At 40.5% G+C, this 15554-nt stretch overlaps 1 protein-coding gene and 1 long non-coding RNA gene across 2 annotated transcripts; one reads left to right on the forward strand and one right to left on the reverse strand.

Moving 5' to 3' along the window:
• Positions 1 to 1420: 1420 nt before the first annotated feature.
• GZMK (granzyme K) lies at positions 1421 to 11720 on the reverse strand. Its single transcript, XM_004058841.4, has 5 exons — positions 11590 to 11720; positions 11175 to 11322; positions 5410 to 5560; positions 4360 to 4629; positions 1421 to 2226 (listed from the first exon to the last, which is right to left on the reverse strand). Exons 1-5 carry the CDS (start codon positions 11651 to 11653, stop codon positions 2065 to 2067), a joined length of 795 nt encoding a protein of 264 aa, XP_004058889.1. The 5' UTR covers positions 11654 to 11720; the 3' UTR covers positions 1421 to 2064.
• Positions 11721 to 11806: 86 nt separating this feature from the next.
• Positions 11807 to 14703, forward strand: LOC134757600 (uncharacterized). Its single transcript, XR_010131766.1, has 3 exons — positions 11807 to 12047; positions 13277 to 13365; positions 14480 to 14703. It is a non-coding gene; the product is annotated as an uncharacterized lncRNA (long non-coding RNA).
• Positions 14704 to 15554: the final 851 nt, after the last annotated feature.

The following is a 15554-nucleotide window of genomic DNA, read 5'->3' on the forward strand; positions in this document are numbered from 1 at the left end:
TTCTTTTACTATTTTCTCAATAATTTAAAAATTATTATTCTCAATAATTTTAGTTAGATTGCCTTTTTAACCCAGTGCTTCCATTTCTCTACGTATTCATAGTGCGGGGTAGTGCTGGTTAATGGTTTCTAAGAACCATGACAAAAGATAAGCAAATAAACAAACTACCAAAAGCATCTATTTCTATACGCATGTAAGAGAACTTGATGTTGCCTGGAAACGAGAACTATTTATCCCCCCAAACTCAAATTAAATATAGAGGCTGAGATTAATCTTTTGGCTTCTGACTGTTGACGCCATCCCCCACCAAACTCCCACCATGCTCCTCCGCCCAAATTAGAAACTGTTACTTCTCTAATCACTGCACGACCACAGTCCAAGACAGCTGAGATCCTCCAGTGATCTTACTGAATTGCACTTTGGTCTGAAGCCATCAGTTCACAATGAAAGATTTGTAACAATCCCTTCACATCAATTGTTGTCTTTATTATAAGAAGTCACTAAGGATGTTATCAGTGGCTTTCAGATTTGCCCATTTATCAGCATCAACTGAGTTGCTTTGAAAAAAACGCAGATTTTCAGGCCCACCCCAAGCCTATTCAATCTGAATTTCTAGGCAAGGGGTCAAGGGAACCTGTATTACAAATAATCTTAGAGGTGGCTCTGATGCAGTTGGTGGGGATATGGGACACATGGCACAGTGTCCTTCTTCTTCTTCTTCTTCTTTTTTTTTTTTTTGAGATGGACTCTCGCTATGTCGCCCAGGCTGGAGTGCAGTGGCGTGATCTTGGCTCACTGCAAGCTCCGCCTCCCAGGTTCACGCCATTCTCTGCCTCAGCCTCCCGAGTAGCTGGGACTACAGGTGCTCGCCACCAAGCCTGGCTAATTTTTTGTATTTTTTAGTAGAGACGGGGTTTCACTGTGTTAGCCAGGATGCTCTCGATCTCCTGACCTCGTGATCCACCCGCCTTGGCCTTCCATGCACTAGGATTACAGGAGTGAGCCACTGTGCCTGGCCGTCACAGCGTCCTTCTTATGAGGACCGTGGAAAAAAGTTCTCTCTAGTTTTAGTTCCAGCACCAGGGGTCCTACTTCTGGGTAAACAATTTATTTTTATTTCCTGGACACTGTAATTCATATAATTGATTGTGTTGCTCTTTCTTGCATTGGCCAAAGCATAGAGCCAAATGTGAATCCTTCTAGCAAATGTACAGAAAGAAACTTGTGGCACTATCAGTACCATGTGACCACTCCGGCCTTCATCTTCTCTTTCTTACTCTCATTTCCCCATTGTCCCAATACCTTCATCAATTTATTTTTAATTCTGCATTTTGTTTTATTGCAGGCATTGTTGTACATTGCTTTCAATCCTTTCTGGAACAAAATATGACATATATAAATAAGAAATACTGTCCAAATATTTGTATAAGCTGCTTGCTTGAATTAGGATATTTATATTTATGATTTATATTTAAAAAATACAAACTCATAGAAGCTTAGAGTAGAATGGGGTTGCCAGAGGATGGGGGTGGTGGGGAAATAGAGAGCTGCTATTCAACTGGCATAAAGTTTCATTTATATGAGATGAAGCAGTTCTAGAGATCTGCACTGCAAGATCATGCCTATAGTTAACAATAATGTATCGTACCCTTAAACATTTGTTGAAAGGGCCTATCTCATGTTTAATGTTATCACAACAATGAAAAGAAAACAACCCAACAACTTAGGATGATCCAGCAGAAGTTACACCTGGTTGAAGGTGGTACCATTACTGTTTTATTCAGTGACCTTATTGCCCTTTGGGGAGTGTGGGTGGAATGGGGGCAGATATTACTTCATGTGATAAAAGACAAACAGAGAGTCTTCTAAATTTTATTTAGAATAAAACCAGCATGGTAGAAATACATCAGTGATACAAGTGAAAAAGAACTTGATTCCTTAATAAAATGACTTACAAGTGCAAAAATGGACCCCATATGTGCTCTGCTTTACTTACACCCAACTCTAACCTGCGAGCATATTAGGAAAAAAGAAGCAAGTGCATCCGATAAAATTATTTGTAACTTAATTTGTATGAGGCGGGACAAGGTTGCTTTTGATCCAAGTCTGGTATTTCTTGGTTAACAGGGTGTAGATTCCAGGCTTTGTGGCAACACCACATTCATGACCTCCAGAGACTATAGCGTGGAAGACACCTTTACAGATCAAGGGGCCCCCTGAGTCACCCTGGAAGGAAGAAAAAGGGCAAATACGTGGTAAGAAGCTGTTGGGATATTTTTGTTTTTTAACCACCAACTGCTGATTGCTCAAGGGATTATTATCTGGGTCTTTGCTTTCTTTATGTCCAGAAGAGTGTCTGACACTGCCTCTTACTCGTTATAGGTTGTCTATGTGCCTGTCTCTGTCAAGGACTATGTTTCTGCCTACTTGCTTCTCTGTTTATGTCTCTATCTATGACTATGACTATGCCTCTGCCTCTGTCTCAGTGTCCATGTCTATATCTCTGTTTTGTCCCTATCTATGTCTACATTCCTCTGGGAATCAATGACTATTGACTATTTATTAAAGAATGGATAAAGTTTTAAATAATCCACTGAAATAAAATAATCTTTTAAAATTGTAGATTTCATTTTGATGCTCACAGACCTAAAATCGAGTTGTTATTGAGGCTAGCAGAAAAGAGCAATGTATTGTAGTAAATGTCTTCATGGCAGGAATTATATGTTCTCTGTTATTTATTTATTTTTTGCATCCTCACATAGTTGGACATAGTGCTATGTATATGTACCATACTTAGTAAATACTTAGTGAATGAAATGATTTTTGAAGACTCACTCTAACAGCAAAACATGTAACTAAATTCTATCAAGTGAAGGGAAAGAGCTATAAAGGGGATGGCATGGCCTTTTGATGAAGAGCTGGCTTCTACATTTGAAGACCAGCCTTTCTCTTTGCTAATATTCACATTGCAAACTGCAGTGCCTTATACTTTGGTCAACCATGATAACCGATGTTTAGGAGGGTGATGGTCCTGGGTACTGCAGGTGCACAAGACATTTGAAGTCATCATATACTCTCCCCCAATTATACTTAATATAGTATGAGATGAATACTGTATTCTAATTTTTTAAAAATTAGTAATTCATTTGTGCTATATATTAGTATAGTTCATACAAACATGAACACCTATTTTTTCCTTACCATCTCAATAAACAAAAGATTTTGAAAAACATAATGACTCTTGTTCCTTTTTTTCTTTTAAGACAGGGTCTCATTTTGTCACCCAGACTGGAATGCAGTGGCAAGATCTCGGCTCACTTCAGCCTCAACCTCCTGGGCTCAGGTGATCCTCCCCGCTCAGCCTCCTGAGTAGGTGGGACTACAGGCGTGTGCCACCACACCCGGCTAATTTTTGTATTTTTTGTAGAGACGGGTTTTCACCATATTGCCCAGGCTGGTCTCGAACTCCTGAGTTCAACAGATCCATCCACCTTGGCCTCCCAAAGTGCTGGGATTACAGGTGTGAGCCACCATGCCCGGCCTTTTGTTCCTTTTTGTTAGTCAGTGGTATGGTCTGAAAGTCTGATTCCTCCAAATTCATATGTTGCAATCCTCACTCCCAAGGTGAGAGTATTAGAAGGTGGTGATTTTGGGAAGTGATTAGGTCATGGAGGTGAAGGCTTCATGAATGAGATTAGTTCCCTTATTAAAGAGGCCTAAGAGAGACCCCTCACCCCATCTACCGTGTGAGATTAGAGTGAAAAGAAGCTGTTTATGAACCAGAAAGTAGGCTCTCCCCAGACACCAAATGTGCTGGTGCCTTGATCTTGATCTTGAACAGAATAAAGTTCTGTTATTTATAAGCCACCAAGTTTATGGTATTTTGTGGTAGCAGCCCAAACAGACGAAGACAGTCAGTCAGCATTACTTATGAAACACATACTGTATATTTGAGCTTTTTGCATTTGAGTCTTATAAGACCTCCTTATTGATTAATCTGCAAGGTGGTTCTTTAAATAAGTTATCTTCTAATCACCACTAGTGACTTCAGCGTTGGTAGACTTTGTAAGGAGGATAACACCTCTCATAGGAAGCCTGTAAAAGTTGTCAGATATGGTCTATTATCCTGATTAACAAACATTTAGTGGGTGCTTATAAAGTATTGGGGAAGTTTTTACAATCCATCCACATTGGTAGATGAAAAAGAATAGAGAATGCTGTGCAGGAATGAAGAGAAAGTGTTTAGAATTGTGGTTTTGTATTCTCCATGCCCCTCCCTCCTCCTCAGTGTCAGTGAGCAATAGAGGCTTGGCTACTGTACAGCGCTCCGAGATGCCTGTTTGAAAGAGAGATTCTTACCTTACAGGAATCCTTCTGGCCTTTGGCATCTCCTGCACAGACCATGTCTTTGGTGATAAAAGGGTCGCGGTTGTAGTAACTTTGGCTGTTGCAAAGTTTTCGACTTAGGACAGTAACAGTGACTTCTCGCAGGGTGTCAGAAGGTCTTAATGAATCTGGATTGGTGGCTCCCCAGCCAGTAACCTCGCATTTGGTTCCAGATCTAAGAGAGGTTTTGGATCTTATGTGGAGCATCCTGACATGTTTATTGAGTTTTGCGGCTGTTTGAAGCTGACAGATTGAAAAAAGATGGAATTATTTCTTTCCCAGTAGTATTCTGATGCTAGCCTGTGCGTTGTATGTGTGGTCCCTCTGTCTTAGGCGGGCGTCCCTGTTCTGGGATCTACTTTGGTGGTGGCCTGCAGCTGCATTTGTGGTTGTTGCTTTTCTGACCATGCTCTCTACTCCCCGAGGAGCTCACTGAGGCTTGGGGCGGGAGCTTATAGAGAGCAGGAATTTGTTCAGTCTCGAGCAAACTGGCCTTTGCCCTGCATTGGATGGTTTTGTGTGGAATAACATCCATAGGTCATGACTTTGAGGGCTGGGCTGCTTCCTGCCAGATAGGACCCTTGAGTATGGTCTAGACCAAGTTTGGACTAAATTAAGTGTGGTCTAGACTAAGTTGTAACTCACTGCTGAGCCCCTGAAGTCACTTGGTTGGCTCTGTTGTATAAACAACTGTTGTATTTTTTTACTTGCTAATGAGAAAAGCATTTGGGAGAAAAGCTTTCAGTGTGGATCCTTGGGCCTGTTAAGATGTTCCCCTCCTACGTATGTGAGTATCAGAGTTGCTTTTCCTTGTATAAACACAGCCCTGGTGCATTTGTGATAAATTCTTGTTTCTTTCAAGACAGTATATATGGAATAACATGGGCCCTTATAAAATATATCATAATCACCTCAAACATGGGGAGGGTGCTAGCAAAATGCATTTTGTAGGTGATTTAACTAATTGAGCCATCCTGTATAAAAATGTTGACAAAACAGAAGGAAGACAATGCTACTACCTACCTTAACCAGCATGATATCATTTGATTGAGGATCTGATGTAACTCTTGAGAATGGTATAAATTTTTTGATCTCCAGTGTTTGTTTGGAGGCCTCATTCTTTGAGAGAGAGTGTGCGCCTAAAACCACAGTGGGAGACTGGCTTTTGGTAAACCTAAAAAAAGCAAAGACAATGAAAGCAGCAGAATGATTTCCAAATCCCCCAGTGGGGAGTGGTGATGGTCGAGAGGGTTGTATACACAGAGAAACAAGGGCTATCTCCAAGGTAACCTGCTTAAGATTAGGTGGAGTGAGAAAGGTCTTAGTGGACCCCAGCATGAATTGATATTAAGGGCCAAATGACTTGCCCTTAATCCCACCCTAAACCAATTCCCTGGCATTGCAAAAGAATATCAGAACTTGTATCCAACTGGGGGAAGAAAAAGGAGTGAAATCCTAATTGACTTAGATCAAGTTTAAAACAAAATTGTATTCATTTATGTAAAAATAAAGCAAATTATATTTCTTGAGTTTGTAGTTTGAGATTTACACCAACTACCATTAAAATTTGTTTATTGTGGTTAAGTATACACAATGGTATAAGAATGGTAAAATTTACCATTCTAACCATTCTTTAGTGTACAGTTTGGTGGCATGAAGGACATGTATATTGTTGTTCATCCACCACTATCATCTCCAGAACCCCAGAACTTTTTTTATCTTCCCAACATTAAGTGTTTTAATAATTAAGGTAGCCAGGTATGGTGGCTCATGCCTGTAATCCCAGCCACTTGGGAGACTGAGGTGGGAGGATCATTTGAGGCCAGGAGTTTGAGAGAAACCTGGGCAATAGAGTGAGACCCCCATCTCTAAAAAAACATTAAGGGGCACAGTGGTGCATGCTGGGCATGGTGGTGCATGCCTACAGTCCCAGCTGTTTGAGAGGCTGAAGCAGGAGGGATTGCTTGAGTCCCGGAGCTGGAGGCTGAAGTGTCACAGCCTGGGTAACAGAACAAGGCCCCATCTCTTAAAAACAAACAAACAAACAAACAAAAACCACGAAGATCCCCACCCTACACTTGCTCACCCACATGCCTAGACTTCATCTCAGGTCAATGTGGGGAAGTAAGGCCTATTACATGACAGTCAGATATGTCCATATGTCCTGTCGCCTCAATTAGAACAAAGATTTGGATACGAAAGGAAAACTTTCCTCAAGGTAAGAAAACAGTGCTAATTTAAAATGAAGATACTTTAAGGTTAGTAGCCATTCCATCGGGGAGATTTAGAGGATACGAACTGGTGAGTCAGGTGAAGAAATAGGATTGTTTTTTGGCTTTTTTTTTTAACGTTTTTTTTTTGAGACGGAGTCTTGCTGTTTCCCAGGCTGGAGTTCAGTGGTGCCATCTCGGCTCACAGCAACCTCCGCCTCCCAGGATCAAGCGATTCTCCTGCCGCAGCCTCCCGAGAGGCTGGGACTACAGGCTTGTGCCGCCACACCCGGCTAATTTTTGTATTTTTAGTAAAGACGGAATTTCATCATGTTGGCCAGGGTGGTCTCAATCTCCTGACCTCAGGTGATCTACTGGCCTCAGCCTTCCAAAGTGCTGGGATTACAGGCATGAGTCTCTGTGCCTGGCCAGGTTTGGTTTTTAAATCTCTGGTCATACACAGTTCTAGTACCAGTGTTTCAACAGTGCCACAGTTGATCTGATTTACTCTTTGTTGGATAAAATTACATTTACAGCAGTGATAAAGTAGAAATAATTTTTTGGAGATTTTGGCAGTACCGTAGAGCCATTTGTATACTACAGATATATTCCATTACAGTGTCTATCTTTATGAAGTCCACCTCAGATCTTTTAATTGTATTTGTTTGTTTACATGTAACTATTTCTTTGCTACTTGGAAAAGCTACCAAAGTAGATTGCAGTAAAAACACACATACTCATGCATATAGATTAATAAAGATTAATAAAAGTTACAAAGAGCACAGAAACATACAGAAAAAGGAAGACATGATTGTTTCAGATTTGAAAATGAGCAAATGCCTGTGGTAGAGTGGGTTTGCTTATGGCAGAGCTGTGACTGCCTGGAATGACCACTTTTTGGTTTCTACCAAAAGAGTTTATTTTTATTTATTTTGGGAATTCCAGCTCTATTTGTTGAAAAGTTTGCCTATTGCAAAATCAGGATGGGGTGGAAATTTCTCATAGGATGTGGACTGGATTTCCTAGGATTGATTTGAATTCAAATTCAACATACCCACTAAACCCAAAACTTTGTAGGAGAAGGATGACATAAAAATCTTCAGGATGAATGCTCTAACAGAAAGGTGGGCACGTGCCTGAATCACTCACACAAAGAAGGCTGTGAGGTACAAATGAGAGGTGTGGAGGATGGATTCTCACTAAGGGAGGGATGCTGAAAAAATGTCTGGGGTTCTTTCATCTTTTACTAATTTCCTCAGCTAGTTATTGCCTTTGAAATGTTTTGGTTATTTTTCTCTCCACTGGGACATGTTAAGACCAAAAACAACCCAAGCCGACCATTATTCCTTCTGAACTTTCAATTTCTAGATATCCTTCAACTGTAATCTGTGCTACTCAGGTCAAATTTTCTGCCCACGGGATACCTGGAATTACTTGAGTTCTGGGATGCCACCTCCTTAGCTAAACTGAAGTCTGAATTCACACAAAGAGGAAGTAATAATGCCAGTGTTTTTCAGTTGCACAGCACAGGATTTCCCCAAATGCAGTCGTCAGACTTGCTTCAGAATCACCTGGAGGTGTTGGTTTAAAATGTGGTTTCCTGAGTCCCACCCTGAGCTTTCCTGGAAGAGAATCATATATGGAGCAGAACTACAGTGCGGCTTATAGTAGGTCTGCTGAAGACATCCGTAAACATTGTCTCCATTGAGCCTAACAATAACCTTTCTCAAGGTTGGTAAAGCTGACGGGCTGTGTATTCCTTACCAGTAAAAGATTGTTCTCTGACTGGTCCAAGGTGACACACCTCATAAATAGGGGAATAAGGACCCAGATTTGGCTTTTGGTGACTCCCAGTCCAGTGCTCTTTCCTCAATCCCTCTTTGAACCCCGTGCCAACCCCCTTCAAGCCTCTTCTTTTCTCTGCCAGTGCGCCTGGACGCTCAGCAGTGCTTCTGCTTAGACCCGCCCCTTGAGGTCTGGCAGCAAAGGCAGGGTCCCCATGTCTTGGAGATTTCTCTTGCCTAAGAGAGAGGGAGAAGAACTTGGCTGTCAGAGAGGGAGGTCTTCCCAGTCTTATCTCGTCAACATCAGATTAGTTCCTCGGTTATTACCATGGAAGGCACAGATAATCGTATAACAATACTCGATAACATCTATTAAGTTCTTTGTGTTCTGTGCTAAGCATTTTACAAAGCTTCCCTCATTTAAACCTCACAACAGCGTGGTGAGATAGGTATTATGACAATCCCCATTTTATAGATGAAGAAAGTGAGGTTCAGGTAAACGAATAAACTTGAGGACTTTTGCCTCCAGGAGGCAAATTCGGGCAGGATTAAAGCTCAGTTGGCTTGAATCTAGAGCGTGAACATTGAACCATTTTGTTCCAGGAGCCTTGAGCATTTGAGATGGAGTGAGGCCATGTGGAAGGGGCTGTGGAAGGTTCCATCTAACAACTTGCTAGGCAGGTTGGGGCAGGAGGAAGTGCTCTGTGAGGGGGGCCTGGGAGAGAATCAGGAGAACAGGGTACAACAGCTGGTGAGAGTTTTGCTTCTGGTAAGTTAAAATGCTGAAAATAAGTTTGTACAGGACATTTTTATCAATTTCCTTTTATATTTGACATGGCAACTAATAAAGGGGCCAGAATATTGAGGGAGGAGACGTGTGGATGGCTGGTGAGAAGGGAGCACTCCCAGGTTTGGCCCTCTTCACAATTTTGCTGAGAGAGAGGCTTGGGGCAAACTATTCCCACAGGATACTGGGGAGTACATTTGTGGGAAGCCACCATTGAGCTATTTTGTAAATATTTTGAATTTCATAAAGCTTAATATTTTTCCAACCACCGATCTGCCTACTTTTTACACCCAAGTGTCCTGTAGAGGAAATTTGATCTACATATTTTGGAGTTCTTTATACCCCAGCCATTTAAAATGATATTTAGCAATAGTTTGTTTTAAGAAAAAAAACAAAAAAACAAAAAAACAAAAAACTCCAAGACCTCTCTCCAGTCTTTTTTCAATAATCTCTTTCCCCAATTTGGGAATCCACTTCTCGTGAGTTAAATCCACTTGACAAAATTTAAAATTCAGCTTAGTGATATTATTTAATTTCCTATAACACTTTATGGCTAGTGAAGCACTTTTTCATACACCATGTTTCAGGCCTAGCCAAAGAAAGAAAGAAAGAAAGATCTTTCAGTGTATTTCTTTCTTTCCATCCAAAGTTTGTTGAACATTTAGAAGTCAAGCTCGGTGTCTGGGGAGGTTATAGACCATTTGAATGTGTATTATGAGCATATTTGAAGATGTGCATATTTTGCATCAAATGAACATTTGCTGACAGTTCCCCACTCTGTCTCTCTGATCTCGAGGGGGCAAATGCCCTGGAGAAGAGAGAAGTGATGGGGATGAGAGTGTGATTTCTATGAGGGCAAGAACGCCGTGTAAATGAAGTAACCATATTAAATTGGAAATCAGTGGCTTGCTATTTACAGATAGCAGAAGATCTCCCAGTTTGCAGGCTTCAAAACTTCCAATTTGTGATCAAACAGTTCCATTTAAATGGGGTAATCAGACAAAACCCCCAAAGCATAGAAAAGCAAATCAATTCAGTTGTTCTGTTTAGATATAGACAATGCCTGGAGAGCAAACCATTACAGCTAAGAGAGATCTTTAAGTGAAAGAAAAGGAGAAGGCTCCATCTCAGCTTATTAGGTAAGAAACATAAGGAAACATACATACAAACAAAAAACAAAACCAAAAACCCAAGCAAACAAACAAAACAACAAATACCAAATTAGTTTTCTACTGGCATTTCCTTTTGTGATGGTTGCAGCATCCCAAGAGGGGTTTTGTGCTTTATTAGCTGAAGTAAGAGAATCCTAGGCTGAAATGGACTTTGGAAGGTTTTACTCTGTCTTCAGAAAAGCTTTCATTCTAAGTATCCTAGAAAATAACTCTCTCATTATCTTTCTCTTTCTAGAAGTCATCAATAACTTGTTTTTTTCCACCTAGGAAAGTTGTAAGTGGTGAGTAGCTACTGTTAGGTAGCTACTGTTAGGAGTGGCAAAGTAGGCTTCTCATGCGTATAATACTAATGATAATAGCTGCAATTTTTTTGTGCTTACTAAATGTGCCAAGCATGCCAAAATACTTAAACAGATACTATTTAATTCTCAAAACCCACAAAGCAGGTATGATATGATTATTACCGCTTTGTAAAATGGGGAAGCTCAGAGCACAGAGCAAGCTCAGGTTGTCTGATTTCCTTTTGAGCAGTGTGATCTAACAAGGTCAAGAGTACTGCTGCTTCAAGTATTACTGTTGCTGTGTTCCCTGCATTATACAGAGGACTTGAATTTGTCTAATGTCTTGCCTGGGAAAAGCAGCTCAGTTCTCTCTGAAAAGGAAAACCCAAGACAGAAAGCGTGGATGTGGAAGAAGGTAAATAAACGCCACCAGTTGGTCAGTAACCACAGAAGCTAACAGTAGATCAAATTCTCATTCAGGAGAGGTAAGCTTCTCTTGTAGCTATAATAACTTGCAGAAAAAACACATGTCTGGAAAAGTGTGGAGGACTCACCAGTATTGGCAGTGGGCTGCTGTCAGCACCCACTGTGGATCAATCAGAACACCTCCACAAACGTGATGTCCGCCATACTGGATGGAGGCCATAAATGGCCTGGAATGAGGTGACACTTCTTTCCCTCCAATAATTTCCATATTGAAACCTACAAAAGTAGACCAAAAGATTTCACACAAAAGATCTAAACTACTGTTTCATGTAATTCTTCCAATGACAGTCACTATATTATTTTCAAAGCTTAAAAAACAACAATAACCCTACTTAAAGCTACAATAATTTTACTGATGAAAAATTTGTATAATACATTACAGTTCAGAAAGATAGGAATGATTGTGAAAATAATTTTCATCTATAACAATATAGTCAGTAGAAATTCATTTAATGTTTACATGTAGATATAGGAGATACTTACACACATGAGTCATATAAGCCCCGACTATTAGGAAAAACAGAGAAAAGGAAGAAAACTTAGTCATTTTAAAGATTTAGATTTAAGAAGCCCAGATGAAATGTGTTGATCCTGTGATGAAGGAAGAAGATTCTGAAGACTGAGTTTTGTTCTTGTAAGTTTTGACTTTCTCACCACAGGTGCTCTAGGGGTAAGATTTTTTTTCACACCTAGGTGTAAACGTTATGTATCAGTTTGGGGACTTTCAGGTCTGTGCTTTTAGCACTTTTTTGTTTTGTTTTGTTTTGAGACGGAGTCTCCCTCTGTCGCCCAGGCTGGAGTGCAGTGGCGCGATCTCGGCTCACTGCAAGCTCTGCCTCCCGGGTTCACGCCATTCTCCTGCCTCAGCCTCCCGAGTAGCTGGGACTACAGGCGCCCACCACCACGTCTGGCTAATTGCTTTTAGCACTTTTTTGGGAGAGGTATGTGTGCCATAAAGAACTCATATCTGGAGATACCACCTCTAATACCTGTATCAGAGTACTTATGCTATAAATAAAATTTATACTATATGTGTATATAATATTTATAAATGAAAAATATCCATGCCATAAGAATGTAATGAAGTTGCAGACAGAGTTCAAAGATATCCATTGCTCTCAAGCAATACTTACTATTTTTCCTGGCACAAAATGGTGCCTATCATATTTCATTCTTCTCTCTTTTTCATTTGGACATAGATTTATGATGAAGAGAGACATGGACCTTGCACAGATTATGGTTACTTCACAATGTGGCTTAGCTAAAGCCTGAGCACCATCCAGAGAAAACCATATGTTTTGCAGCAAACATCCCTACTCATGTCGTTTCTCTAAGTTTGCCCAAATTTGGTTAAATTTTAGTTACATTTTTGTGAGATTTCATAATGTTATTAAAGGTGAACATTGGCAACTATTTTTGATTCAGAGTCTCTCTTTTACTCATTTTTAATTGAAAATGGCCATGTGTTTTTCTAGGGACTTAATAATAATGTCTTTTAAAAATAAAGGACTGCATTTTGTAATTCTTCCCAGGAACAGATGACAATGCATTGCCAGGCCTTCAATACAAAACGTATTAGACTCAAGATTCTACAAGATTCTGTTTGTGCCAGACACTGATCAGCAGTGCAAATATAAAATGAATACAAACAGATCACGCATCAGAATGCCAATCACTTCCTAGAAACACTGATCAAAATTTGCATTAAATCAGCAGATCTTTCTTTTAAGAGGTATGCATTTTATCTTCCATTCATTTTAGAAAGGAGAATTAAAATCCAGAGCTATTATGCTCGGCAGATTGCAAGAGACTCCTTTCAAATTGTTTTCTAGCACAAAGAGTAAGAATAATAATAAATAATACTATAATTATGTATTATACATTATAACTTAATAATATATAAGTAAAATACCTTAAGTTATTTCCAAAATTCTTTTTATATGATCATTTATGGTTTCATGTCTATGTCTTTGAGGAAAGCAGGACAACTATTATATTTATGTTACAATGGAAGAAATAAGTTTCAAGAGGCTAAGTAATTTGCCCAAGGCAACACAGCTTATGACCTAGACCAAATCACCTGCCCGACCTCCCTGTATGTTAAGTTGTATGTGAATGAGTACCCTCCCAGAACACAGAATTTTATAAAAAACCTGCTTTCCTTGTACAGGGGTGTGGCAGCAGTAAAGCTTTCTACATGTTAAACAGAATGAACAAAACCAACGCAGAGCAGTGACTTCCTGTCAGAGAGAGCAGAAGGTGAGATAAGGAGGAGCCGGATTAAGAAAAGCCACAAGCTTAATAAACCAAACTTATTACTCCCACTCAAATGTCCCTGTGAATTTTCAAGTCATCTTTGTCACTGTTGATGTACCTTGGATGCTCTACTGTGTGCCATTGTTCCACATTGGAAGGCAGACAGGATGGCGTCAGTTCCCTGCTACATCCAGTGATGCTGGGATCATAAGGAAGATGGTGTGTGACAGGTAGAAGTGATCCAAACTCTAAGGAAGAAATAAATTGTAAAGGACGAAGCTTTGTGTGTGTGTGTGTGTGTGTGTGTGTGTGTGTGTGTGGCGGGGGAAATGGGAATGGTTACAAACATCTCTCAGCTGCTTATTTCTGAGTAGTAAGGATTAATGTCCACATAGCGTTGTACAAATTGCTGAACGTTTTTAGCTGTATTTCCAGGGAAGTGGTTGTCATTAGTCTTGTTTTATGGATAAATAAACTGAAATTCAGGGACTTGCTTGAGATTACCGAGCTAGCAGGTGGCCCTTAAGCTCCTATGTGCTGGCTCCCGGCTCTATGTTCCTTTCAACCTGACTACATGCCTGCCTCCTTTGAGAAGTCCCTGGGGGTTTAGGGGCTCTGAGACACAAGCTGGCTGTGCAGAAGAGAAAAAGGATTTAGCCATACACACTGCGTGCAATTAGACATGGGTGAGATTTAGTTCGGTTGGGAAGAGTCTCATAACTCTTTCTTGTAGCTGACCTAGAAAATTCTGAGAATCATGTTGGTTAATAGTAATGAGTTATTTGGTTTTGGCTTTAGACCGATTTGCCAGTTAATAGTATCATTTGTTATTATATTCAGGATTCTGGATTTGAGAACAGTGGGCTGTGTAACATGATGAGCTCGGCAATCTAATTTATTTCTGGGTGTTGGTTTTTGTTCTGTTGAGTCTGCTGCAGGGAGGGCCATGTTTGCTTTGGATGGCTTTACAGCAACTGTACCGGACTGAGCAAGTGCAAGGCTGTGCTCAGAGGAGGGCTGGCTTCACACGTCATAGCCTTGTGGCTCTTCTTTGCTGTGTTTAGCTGTCTTTCTTGCTGCTCTTAGAGATGTTGTTTCCGCCTCTCCTGTGTTTCAGGAGACCCTTATAGAACAGCTGTTCCACTGCTCCAAAGGCCTCGTGTGGTTCTATCCCTTGGACTGCCTTTCTTCAACAGCCCAGACACCTGCTCTGTCAGATTTATAAGCCACACCCCCTAGAGCCATGCCAATCAAAGCATGGCCCGCAGACCTGTGCCAGTCTCCAAACCTCTTTGTTACCGATTTGGAGCAAGATGGGGACAGAAATTGAGAGCCAGAGTTTAGAAACTGTAACAGCGACTTAACATGGCACTGTATTAATTTATTTTATTAATGAAATAAAATTTGTCCAATCTAATAAAAATTGGGTGTGTATTTTGTATGCCTTTGTTTTTTATTTAATTACTTTTTTCTATTTATTGGTGTTGTATAAATGTATCAGTTCACAATGGGCTGAAACTAAAAACAAACAAATTAACAAACTAAAACTCCAAACATGCTGGTCTTTCCCACAGGTAGTCTGAGAAACACTGCTCTGTAGACATAAGTGCAAAGCAGATTTGTTTCAAGCTCTTCCCATTTATTCCCTTTTACATTCCTTTGAAAAATGTTCTCAATATCAAGTTTTCCCAGGCTATCCAACCATCCCCAGCCCTTGGTACTTGACATCAGGATTTGGCAGAATTTCACTGGATCCCTCCCTTGTAGCCCACCACCCTCCAGGCCTTGACTTCTGTCCAGTAATGGCTTAGCTAATTTGGTAAATGTGTCTGCTAACACCCATAGTGAAACTATGGCAGCTTTGAAAATTGGGCTTGGGAAGGATATTGGGGTGCTATATAATGATATTAAGTCCAAAGTTCTCAAGAAAATGTAAATCTCACCTCAGATTACAGCCATCCCTCCCACTAGGTCCTTAAAATGAATGAGCTTAAGGGCAGTTGGCAAGGAAAGCAAAGTACCCCTCAACTCAGAGCTGGGGCTGTAATAAGTGTTGGGGCACATGGAATACTGCCTTTTCCTAAGCAACTTAAATGTAAATACTTCAGAGGGCTGCTCTAGGGCCTCTTCTTGGTGGAATGATGGTGGTGGCAAAGGTGAGATTGAGGGAAATTTGTTTTGTCTTCCTCTAT

The sequence above is a fragment of the Gorilla gorilla genome, chromosome 19 (genome assembly GCF_029281585.2).
Source record: "Gorilla gorilla gorilla isolate KB3781 chromosome 19, NHGRI_mGorGor1-v2.1_pri, whole genome shotgun sequence".
In the NCBI taxonomy this organism is placed as follows: domain Eukaryota; kingdom Metazoa; phylum Chordata; class Mammalia; order Primates; family Hominidae; genus Gorilla; species Gorilla gorilla.